Source organism: Protomyctophum bolini, assembly GCF_963924005.1.
Source record: "Protomyctophum bolini genome assembly, chromosome: 10".
Lineage (NCBI taxonomy): Eukaryota > Metazoa > Chordata > Actinopteri > Myctophiformes > Myctophidae > Protomyctophum > Protomyctophum bolini.
In genome coordinates, this window is record NC_137871.1 from 14,296,628 (window position 1) to 14,308,872 (window position 12,245).

The following is a 12,245-nucleotide window of genomic DNA, read 5'->3' on the forward strand; positions in this document are numbered from 1 at the left end:
TCAAAGGGTAACAGGATAGGAGGGCACCTCAGTGTTAAAAAAAGTTTTAAAAAAATGTCAGTAAAGTATACATGATTAGAACATTCCTAAACATTCGACAATTACAGTAAGTTCTAATATTTCTACAATCGCTAAAAAAATTGTATAATGTATATCCAGTAATTTGGGCACATAAACAATAATATTGTATCCATTGGTCGCATTTACTATGAAAACCTGCATCTCCCGTCCGTCGGTCCATCCCTCCGTTAGTTAGTTAGTTAGTTAGTTAGTCACCCACGTCTCCATGTATGGTCACACCTTGTGACATCAAGTCTCCATATATATAATCTGAGTTCCCAGAAGTTTTATTTTTCGCCACTAGGCGGGTGAGAAAAAAGGAACTTCTGGGAAAAAAGGAACGTATCCCTGTGAGGGAAGTACATTGCGCTCAGAATTTGAGCGGACACTCCCCTTTCCGGTCTGAAGCACTGTGCATACCATGAAAATAGTCCGAAGGGAATCCAATTCCAAATTGAATTGTAGTAGGCCACCACCGCTCAAGGAGCAATTGTTTCCCTTCCGTCTTATTTAGATGTAGCGCCCACTCCATGTGGAACCCGCCCCTGTCTTTTGATTCGCATTTCATTTGAAACGCAACGCACTGGGCCACGCCCCTGCTGCACAGGATCTGAGGCCAATTTTCCTAGACTACCATATATATGGTCACGCCTCGTGAAATCACGCCTCCATATATGAGTCGTGACATCATGGAGACCGTCCATATCTGCATATACGGACCCGGCCAGCAACTATACATCTGACCTCAAACCCATAGAATCTAAGAGTTTGAGGTTCTGAGGTCAGGTTTGAGGACGGGTGGGGAAGATCTCCATATATGGAGCTGACCTGTTCTGACATTCCATATCTTGATCCTTCCTCAACCGTCCTTCCTGTTCTGACATTCCATATGCTGATCTGACCTCATCAAACCCTGTACACTCAAGACACGCTCCATAATGGCCAGTACAGAATTAATTACATATGTTGACCTGACCCCCCCCCCATGCCAAAGCGCCAGCACTCGCCCAGCAGTCTGCTGTCACCCTGGCGGACCTCACACTTTCAGTCGCTGCTAAACATGTTAGACAAAATCATTTTATATTGAGGTGCCCAGATGACTGTAGTGCTCACCTATCCTCTATTCGTTCAAAGAACATTCTCCTAGAAGGAATGTTGTTTTTCCAATCCAGTTTTTTGTGTTAGACAGCAGATTTAGAAAATGTTGTATCTTGAGCTTGAAGATTTCTGGGCCAATTTTCCTCTTGCGCACCAGGAGCGCACTCGCGTATTACTATTAGTTAGTTTTGTCGGTGTGCTATATCCTAACGCACCTCCATTCTCATGATGGACACTAAACCACAAGGCCCCTGAGCTGGTTTGTGTTTGACCATGCTTGGTTATTATTACCTATTTCTAATTGCCAACACTCTCTGCAATGTGATACACCCAATGGCACAAAACGGATTACAATTATTTCTTAAAATTTCCTAAAGGTACCAATATTTTTTTGTCTAAGTTATTTTAGAATGTCTTTGTAGAATAATCAATAATTTATTTTCACAATATTTTAGTTTTGTTCCGCTGCAAACGAGATTGTATGGATTACACAAAATATATTTCAGACAATGTTGCTTTAATTTAATTAGTGCAAGGGTAGCAATGATTTGTATGCTATTCAAATTCTAAGCTCATTCTTTCCCCCAATGATCTAGACACTGCCTGTCCTGTCTGACCAGCCGCATGGCCACTGCAGGGTCACCGCGGCCAAACTCCACTACTGGGGATTCAGAGGAGGATGCTGTGGAAGGAGGGATGTACACTTTCAACCAGACACACACCAGAAAGGCATTTCAGCTCATGAATGACCTGAGGAGGTGTGTGTGTTGTGCATGCATACTTTTGTACTAGTGAGGGGCAATGGTCCCTACAAGTATAGAATTTGAGAAATATATTGTCCCTCATTTCTCAACCTTTACCATGGTCATCTCAAAGTAACTTTTGGCATTTATCAATCAGGCCAGGTGAGGTTGTGGTCTCCTGGTGGCGCTATAATAGGCCAATGTGAAAAGGGTGGCATTTCTTCTTACGCCGGCAATTGTATGATTTGAGACATTTTGTTCCGAAAATGTGTTTTGCAAAAATCCACCTGCTGGTGGCGCTATAACAGGCCACTGTGAAAAGGGTGGAATGTATTCCTCAGCCTAATAGGTGCGTGAGAGATTTCACTTGCATGCTGCGTTCATGATTTGAGGCTCTTTGTTCAAAACGGGCCAATCCTGCAAACTTTGAAAGCCAATGTTAGCCAATTGGGATGGAATATGAAATATTGAGCACATGACTATAGAGATACTGTGTAACAATTTGCGGGATGTTTGGACAGAATCTGAAGGAATAATATCACGGACGGACACACGTGCAAAACATACTCTCCCCCAGGCCTTCTGCTGGTGGAGACAATAAATATGAAATGTGAAAATATTCAGATCTAGATCTACAGTATAACAGAGCATTAGGATTAAACATGGTAAAATGGCATTTACATAGTTGCCTAAAATGTTGATGTCCACACATAGTATTGTATGTTTTTTATTGTTTTTTTAGTGTCATCCTGTTTATTTTGATTGACTGAATAAGGCTTAGGCCCCATATACACTGGCAGCTAAATCCAGCTTGAATCACATCTGTGCCCCATCCAGATTGGAATCTGATTTGTTTAAATACGGTAAGTCTAAAGTCTAAACCCAAACAAGTCACATGGAATCCGATTCTTTTACGAATGCGACTTGAGCCACACCCAAATAAACAACGGATTTGGCTGGATTTGACTGCAGTGTAAATGGGGCCTTTATACTGTCTCATTCATTCTTCCTCCATCCATTTTTCTTCTCCTTTTCTTCTTTTCCAGCTCTCTTCTATATCCATTTTGATTCTTTCTCTTCTCCATTGTTCTCACTGTTACTGTTTTTTGTTCTTTCCTCCTCCCTTCCCCCTCTCTCTCTCTCCCTTTCTCCTTGCAGTAAAAACCTTTTATGTGATGTCCAGTTGGTAGCAGGCAGTGTGGAGGTGCCAGCTCACCGGGTGGTCCTAGCCTCCTGTAGTCCCTACTTCTGTGCCATGTTTACAGGTACAGTTACTTTGCCGGCAGGCCACTACACTACACTACACTACACTACACTACACTACACTACACTACACATCACATACAGGATGTCTCTTCAAGGGGAATAGTGTCGGATGAATCATCTGACATGATCCGTGACGGCATGACATCACAATGTTATGCCTGACTTGGTGCTGAGAATCGTGCGTTGTGAGCTTGCATCCCTGCTATCGTTGGCATGCCACTAACTAAGTAAATAAATAAGTGCATAAATAAATCGGGCTTTCAAAGATGGACACGGTCTGGCATGAAATTGATATGTAACATTTGTAGTTGTTACACAGTGGTTTATCATTTTCTTGTCTGGTCTGTGTGTGTGTGTCTTCAAGATCTGTCGTGTGTTCTTATGTTGTGTCTTTTAATTTGTCATTGATGTGATAAAAGTACAAAGTATATATGTACTGTACGTTGTGCAGAATGTGCACGGTTAGATTTCATCAAGAATAAACTAATTTTTTGATAATCTACTGTAGTAAACGGAGATGTGTGTGTGTGTGTGTGTGTGTGTGTGTGTGTTGTGCGTGCATGCACTACGTTCCATAGGTGATATGAGTGAAAGTAAAGCCCAACAAGTGGAGATCAGAGAGGTGGACGGTGGAACGCTGAGGACACTGGTGGACTACATCTATACAGCTGAGATAGAGGTCACGGAGCACAACGTACAGGTCAGTTCAAGTGTCGGGAGAGTGGAGACGGGACAATTCTTGTTGATTCATGGCTTCCGAAACACTTATCAGCGCACAGCTTTGAATAGTACTTTTAATGTTTGCTGTTATGTAATTACAGCTGCTAATTGTCAAACCCTCCAAGCAGGGCTTTCTTAAGTTCCCATATCCTACTGTGGTTGTGGTCTTTCTCTTTCTGAAGCGCTTCCTGTCCTCTCCTCTCTCTCAACCTGAAAGGGAATTTCAGTAGAATGTACAGTGCAGACTGACTTGGAGCAAGTTCTGTATGCACTATAAGTTGCACTTTCTTTTAGTGGTGTTGAACTGCTATTGGATATCAAATTGGGTTGTGTAGCTACATGATATAACTAAATATTGTCTTGCATCTTTATCTATCACTCTTGTGAGTGGGAACTAGAAATAAAAATGTCTCTCTCCATTTACACTGAAGAAAGAAACTGGTCTAAATCAACTCTTTTAGCACATATACATGCAAAGAGAGTTCTGCCAATATAATGTATACAAATAAATGCTCTTATCCGGTTAATCTTATAATATTCGATCTCTAACATTACAGAATATGACTGCATTGACTGGTCACACGTTTCTATGGCCTTTTTTGTCTGTAGACCAGACTGGTTGATAAAAATGTTAGCTCACTATGATAGTGTCATGGCTATAGAACATCCATGTTCTAACCTGTGCAAAACACTTAACATTTATAATTTTAATGATTTTTTAAATTCTAAATGAGAACGTTATGTAAAAAAATCATGGTGATTATTTTCTTAAAGTCTTGAAAAGAACGAGTTTTCATTCTGATACAGATAAATGGGAACTTAACATATACTATTTTAATTAGTTCCATGATCTAAACCAGAACACAATCGCTTGATTGATCATTAAAATAAACATGCACGTGGCCCACCCATCTGACCCCTTAACACAGCACGTGGGCTGTGAAAACTTTCAAGATTCTCAAGTGGGCCCTGATCCAGAAAATGCAGAGAACCACTGTTCTAAACCACTACACTAGACCACCCACTGCCACAGCCTCATTGAATGTGTTATCCTGATCTTTTTCAGCTGGCAAAGCTTAATTTATTTTGGTAGGTTAACTTTTGGTGTTAGCAATATGTTATGCTTTAGCTATTAATAAATTATAAATAAATAAATTATAAATAGCAGATCTACAAGCTCATAGCGTGCCACCGAGTGGCGCGCTACGAGCTTGTAGGTCTGCTATTTTTGAAAAATCGAAACATAGCTTTTTCAGAAACCTGTCAAGTTGTAGGAGAATTTTTAGAATCTGATCTCAGGTCAAAATGGGATAATGCACCAAACGTGCCCGCGAGGGACATAAGAACAGTGCCTCGGGGATCTGTAGCCCACAGTGAATGCACAGGGTCAGGTTGTTATGGATTTGGGTGGCATGAAACTATTTGTGGACAAATGGCTCTAGCCAGTGTCCAGGGCAGCAGGCAGGATACTTCCTGTCATTATTAGTGCAGGAAGTGTGCATGGAGAGAAACAGGAAATCCTCTCACTGTTAACAGTGGGCTTGCTTGATTTGTTGGGGGGGGGGGGGGGGGGGTTAGCTATATTTCTTTCAATCACGTCTTGACTGCTTGTGTATGTGCTTGTATGTTTGCAAATGCCAACCATATGCAAGAAACCAATTCTAATGCAGCGCCTCACAATTTCTTTTGAGTCCAGTTGTTTATCTGCCTAAGTCCTGGGCTCCACTGAGTGCGTTGCATCACTTTACGTTTGGACGGCGTCAAAAAATGTACTGGGGCGAATGGGTGACGCCGTCCAAACGCAACCGTTGGCATTGATTAAGAAGGGAACATTCCCTGCGTTGATGCGACACTGACGGACGCCTGGTGGCTGCTGTGGAGCCCACAGCCACAACACTTCTCTGTGTTGATCATTCTTCAATCACAGTGGTAGCACCAGTACAGTACATTTCTAGTGTCTTGTGATCGTTCTTCAATCTTGTGTATTGCAGAGATACCATTGGAGGTGATCCTAGAACTCTTATATGTTTTTGTTATCGTTCTTCAATCACATTGATACCATCAGGGCTTATCCTAGAGCTGTTCTATTGACCATATGCAGACGCAGCCATCTTGCCAGCAAGGTGGTAATTACTGTGTGGGCAGTGTCATTTCAAACGATGCTTCAATCACAAAAGACATTGACAATAGACTCAAAAGCAAACTGTGCATTTGGTAGGCTCCGCAAACGGGTGTGGGACAACCACTCACTGCGTCTGACCACCAACATTCATGTTTACAGGGCCGTTGTACTCAGTGCGCTACTGTATGGCTCAGAATCATGTTTACAGGGCCGTTGTACTCAGTGCGCTACTGTATGGCTCAGAATCATGTTTACAGGGCCGTTGTACTCAGTGCGCTACTGTATGGCTCAGAATCATGTTTACAGGGCCGTTGTACTCAGTGCGCTACTGTATGGCTCAGAATCATGTTTACAGGGCCGTTGTACTCAGTGCGCTACTGTATGGCTCAGAATCATGTTTACAGGGCCGTTGTACTCAGTGCGCTACTGTATGGCTCAGAATCATGTTTACAGGGCCGTTGTACTCAGTGCGCTACTGTATGGCTCAGAATCATGTTTACAGGGCCGTTGTACTCAGTACGCTACTGTATGGCTCAGAATCATGGGTCCTCTACAGGGCTGCTTGAGGCTGAGGCTGCTTGAGTGCTTCCATCAACGTTGCCTGCGTTCGATCCTAAACATCAGATGGCAGGACGGTCAGGACCACATTACCAACATTGAAGTCCTGGAGAGAGCTCAGTTACCCAGCATAGAAGCCACACTGCTGTGCTGGACTGGGCATGTCGCATGCATGGAGGACACCAGGCTGCCAAAAGCAGTCCTTTACAGTGAGCTGTGTCAGGGGAAGCGGGACAGAAGCGGACCTCGTAAACGTTTCAAAGACCAGTTCAAATACCAACTTACGGTAGCAGGCTTACAAGCGAAAACGTGGGAGTCCACTGCCGCTGACAAAAACTCTTGGCGCTCTGCTGTAAATGTAGCTGCTGTGAAGCTCGGCAACATCAGGCAGACGGCTGCAATGCACAAACGTGCTCGCCGAAAGGGTGACGAACCCACCCAGACCTCTACCGCAGCCGCATCAGGATCAAGACTTCAAGTGCACCAGTTGCCCGAGAATCTGCGAATCAAGGATCAGATTATACCAACATGAACGTGCCTGCTGCAAAGCAAAGCTAAAGGACTCCTAACTCTAAACTCCTCCTATGATCTTCGCAAGCGAAGAATCAGCCATCGCGAGCGTGTGTGTGCGTGCGTGTGTGTGGGCACCGGGCGGTCTATCTGGAGAAGGCGTTGTTTCATTTATCCCTAGGTGGCTTAAAAAACCCAAAACAAACATCCTGTCTAGTAGTAGTAATAGACAGGATGAAGTAATAGTGTGTCATCAATGTGCTATCTTTGTTTTTCTTTTTTTCCCTCTATGTGTTAAGCATGTGCAGCAGTTATATCTGGTTGGACCATATAATGTAACCTAATTCTGATCAGGGTCTATAGTATTGCGCCTCTTGTGCAGATCCAAATAAAATAATTCAAGTGTGTACTGTGTGTGTGTGTGTGTGTGTGTGTGTGTGTGTGCTGAAAGCAGAGTCCCAGTTGTTGTTACCCCTGCGACCTGATTCCAGATAAGTGGTAGAAGATGGATGGAGGAAAATAGCCGATCATAATGCATCGTGAGCTTGTAGAGCTGCTATTTTGAAGGGGAAAACGCATGTCACAGCTGAGTCCCAGACATGTTCATGCTCTGTTAGGAAAAAAGGCCCCAGGGCAGTTGTGCACAGAAAATGTCAGACACACACTCACTCACACACTTACTGTAACATGGAGTGAGTGAAAGCGATAAAGCTGTGTGTTAGTTAAAGAAGAGAGCGGCTCAGTGTATGAGAGAAGGAAAAACACAAGGTAAGACTGTGTGAGAGAGAACGAGCTCTGCATGTGAGAGAATACAGGGCTTTTCACAGCAGAGCCTCTTCTGTCTCTCACTGACCTAGTTAAGTAGCCTGTATCAAATGGCAGCACTGCACCATCAACAGTAGTACACTGACTGGTTGACTACCGTAATATTGACTGTCTGACTATTGATGGACTGATGATTGAAGGGCTGACTGGTTTGTGGTAAACTCAGTCTAGACTGAAATAGCCGCTGGCAGCGGCATTGGCAGGGTTATGCCTGCGCCAGTGTCGAGCACCAAAAATATTAGATCTACAAGCTGTGCAAGCTTCTGATTGACTCCCTGGCTCGGCCGACCTGCTGGTAGTAGATCAGTGACCAGGATACTGGATTAATAGATAAAGTATTGGTCAGGTCAGATGAGTTCATGGCTTTGCCTGGTGCTTGGCCAAATTGATTAACATCATATTATAATAAAGTCATGCTTACTTTGGACTGAAATGTTTGCTAGGTCCTGCTGCCAGCAGCCAGCCTTCTCCAGCTGATGGATGTCCGTCAGGTGTGCTGCGAGTTCCTCCAGTCTCAGCTCCACCCCACGAACTGTCTCGGCATCAGGGACTTCGCCGACTTGCACGCCTGTACACAGCTTCTCAACCAGGCTCATTCATATGCTGGTCAGTGACTTTGTGTGTGTGTGTGTGTGTGTGCGCACTGTTGGCAATTATGCAGAGTTTGTCAGGAAAATGTCGAAGTAGCCCTTATCATGCATGTATTTGTGTATGTTAATTGTTTGTCTGCGTGTCTACAGAGCAGCATTTTGTGGAGGTTGTACAGGGAGAGGAGTTTCTTGGTCTGTCTCTTCTGCATGTCTGCAGCCTCATCTCCAGTGACAAACTGACAGTCTCCACTGAGGAGAAGGTAGGTATAAATGCACACACACACACACACACACACACACACACACATGAGCGCGCGCATACCTAGTATAGGAGCTGGCTGGTGCCCTGGTCACTAGCCTGATTGAAGTCGAATTGATTTATCAAGCTTTTTTTTTCAAACGAAAAGGTTTTTGCCTTTCCAAAAGATATGAGATACATTGGGTGTGGGTGGGTGGCCATGCATGTTGAGTTGAGACAGATTGTAAGCTGTCATGAGTTTTGAGTCTTCACCCCCACTCATGCCGTCAGATTTCCTGACACTGGCAAGAAGCTCATTCCAAGCAGTGCCAGTGACACATCTTGTCTGCTGCGTTCACTGGTCAACATGAAGTCACTGCATACTATAGCAACATCTGTCAAGGTGGCGGTGATGGCAGGCTCAAGCCTCAGCTATTCTCACTGAAGTATAAAACGGGCTTAGGCAGATCGATGGATGGACGGTGTGTCTAAATGAAATGGGACAGTCGTTCTCAAACGTTTGAATTTCAAAGACAGCCATGACTTTCAGAGTTGTACAAATGGAGCCGAACCTTTTGGTTCCATTTGTACACTCGCACAGTTACAGACCAGTGTAAGGGTCCATTTGGAACCCCCTCCCTGGACACTGCTTTGAGAACCACTGAAATAGAATGTTAAAAATATTTCCATAGAAAATTTTATATCCATTTGGTATCCTTAAGTTGAAACTGAAGGGAAGTCCATGGGTTTGGAATGTGCACTGGCGTTATTATTGTCACTTTGAAACTATTTGTACAGGGAACGTCCCAGGAATGAATGTGACTGTACCAAGGTCTAAAATAACGTATTTTTTCTGTCTGAATTAAACATGGTTTAACTCTTTGAACACCGTGGCATCTGCCTCCACCCGTCCTTTCTCTGTATATACCTTTATTACCTTATTATGAGGCTACTGAGCTTTCTTCCAATATGTATTGTATATGTATTACTTATTGAGTACAATTGAGCACAATGGAAAATGAGCCCCCTGAGGCTTTTTGTGTTCGTGTAACCTCTGAAAACCTCATGGATTAAAGTTCTCAGTCGCCACGGGCCCACGACTGAGTTCAGTCATTTGGATTCCGTAAAAGTCGGCATGTATGGAAGCATGTTGCACAAGCTCTCGCTTGTAGATAGTATGTGTTCAATAAGATTAGAGATTAGAGCAATAATATGTTCAGAAGTCAACGACTTGGTCGACCAAAGTGCTGAACAGGTTTAAAACGGTAAGAAGACAAGACAGGCAAAATTGTGTCTTCTATAAAATCTTAAATAGTCTCTGATATTTCACATTATAGCAAAGGTTAAAGCCTCGATCTGTGATTTCTTCACCTGTTAGTTGGCAGTGTGTAGAGCAGCAGGAACAATATTAGGCTACTATAACTATAACAAAATACATACATAAATGGATGCACCTGGGACGTATCCTCAGTGATGTATCCCAAGGTCATCGGGGTTTCGGGTCTCTCAACATCATACCCCTCACTCAGGTGACCCAGCCGGGGTGATCAAGTCCCGACTTACGTCCCAGTAGCTACCCTCGATAAGTCCCATTAGGGAAAAACCAGGGCCACACAATTTGTTCCTCCTGAACTACTCTAGGTCTAAAACATATTGTGTTAATTGTTTAGGAATCAGTGTAGGGCGGCTCCTTTCACAGTTTCACAAATCGCACATTAGGACTTGGTCATACAAACATTTTCAGTCGTGATATTTTATTTAGTTTTAATCCATGTAACGTGCTCTTTGTCACAGTACTGTGCTGTTAACAAGCGTGTTAATTAAGTTTTCAATCAATCAATCCTTTGGACATAGCAAACGTTTTATGTTGAATACACCAAATTCATGTTTAGAAATAAAATTTGAAAATGTCAGAGCCTGGATTTGATGATCAACTTGTCAGTCACGGCGCAACTGTCTGGAGTCTAGATGATGGGATTGGTCTAATCACTTTTATCCAAATTCCGTTAAAGCGTACAATTTTGGCAAGGGTCTGAATTTGGATTCAATAGTCTGTTTCAACACCACCATAGCATCTCTTTTGTCCATTTCTCTCCATTTCATTGTTTCCATCTGTCTGTATTTCCTTCCATCTACTGTCTGTCTATAACGTTGTATCCATCTCAGGTGTTTGAGGCCATGATAGCGTGGATAAAGAATGACAAAGAGTCTCGCCTGGAGCACATGCCCAAACTGATGGAGCATGTCAGACTGCCTCTGCTGTCCAGGGACTACCTGGTACAGGTAAACACTATGGGCTCTTCTCCTCCAAGTCTAGCTTATTCTCAAACCGTGAGGAAATTGCAAGTGGGCCCCCAAATAATTGGCAAAACATGAAGATTTGAATCATAATATGACATTAAATATTAAAAAAATATATATGAAAAAAAAGTCATAGTATGTTTTCTTTAAAACCTTGACATTTTTGTTTTCATTATTATAATACAAATGAATAGGAACTTGTATAGTAAATATACTGTATAGTACGTTAGTTCCATTGATCAAGTCAGAAAATACAACTAATTGCTCATTAACAGTTTTAATGCCGTGATTAAACAATCGTATTCCAAGAGAAAAAATGTGCGCGCTGTGTGGCACCGCCGCCATTGTAATGCATTGGGCCTCAATTTCCCAGAACCCTTTGCTTGCCGGTGCGACGGATGTTTTTTGCGATGACGTCACCTATCCCACTCTGTCCGATGGAAATCCCGTATTACTTAAGACGTATTAAAAACGTGGATTAAACAATAAAAAATAATGTGTTGATGTATAAGCACAAAAATGTTCTTTTGATTATCTGATTGACCTACATGAGCAAGATTACTTTCTACCACCAACATTCTACCACCATCATCACACCAAGTCATTTGTAAATGTGCTGTTTGGGGTGTCAGATCGTGGAGGAGGAAGCTCTGATCAAGAACAACAACACCTGCAAGGATTTCCTCATCGAGGCCATGAAATACCACCTACTACCAGCAGATCAGAGGCACCTTATCAAGACCGACAGGACACGGCCACGCACACCCATCAGCATACCAAAGGTACGCACACACACACACACACACACACGTTAGCTCTATATTCTGATAGAGAGTGTTCGTTCAGTAACAGGAGTCTCCATGTCTCTCCAGCTCTTTATTAAAAAGAATTTCCAGGTCAGGATACCAATTTTATCCAATCAAGATAGAGAACTCCGGATACAGATTAAACGAGTGAAGTGGTGTCGCAAAGAACCCTGAAAATGTATTTTCTGTTTATTAAAAAGCTGTAGAGGCGGGGTGTCTCGCACTGCGAGACGTTGTGAGCTTGTAGATAAGCATTTTTCGCAATGTTTGCCTATTTCTTATGTAATTCTAACGAGGCTAATTTGTTGTTAAAAGTGCTCAAATTGTCACTACACTAGAAATGTACAGATACCCTGTACTGTATACTTATACTGTATGTTGGTTTGTTTACTGATGAGTGAGAAAACA

General features: G+C 42.9%; 1 protein-coding gene across 4 annotated transcripts in view; it reads left to right on the plus strand.

Moving 5' to 3' along the window:
* Positions 1–12,245, plus strand: part of LOC308323147 (kelch-like protein 3) — a 28,417-nt gene that overhangs the window by 2,849 nt on the left and 13,323 nt on the right. For 3 of the 4 annotated variants that reach the window (XM_080774788.1, XM_080774790.1, XM_080774789.1), the window contains 7 exons: positions 1,755–1,916; positions 3,060–3,166; positions 3,746–3,867; positions 8,346–8,508; positions 8,643–8,752; positions 10,897–11,013; positions 11,664–11,813. In XM_080774788.1, coding sequence (XP_080630914.1) covers positions 1,755–1,916; positions 3,060–3,166; positions 3,746–3,867; positions 8,346–8,508; positions 8,643–8,752; positions 10,897–11,013; positions 11,664–11,813 — 931 coding nt within the window. Of the gene's footprint in view, positions 1–1,754; positions 1,917–3,059; positions 3,167–3,745; positions 3,868–8,345; positions 8,509–8,642; positions 8,753–10,896; positions 11,014–11,663; positions 11,814–12,245 lie in introns of those variants that run through there. The other variant, XM_080774791.1, reaches the window with a different exon arrangement.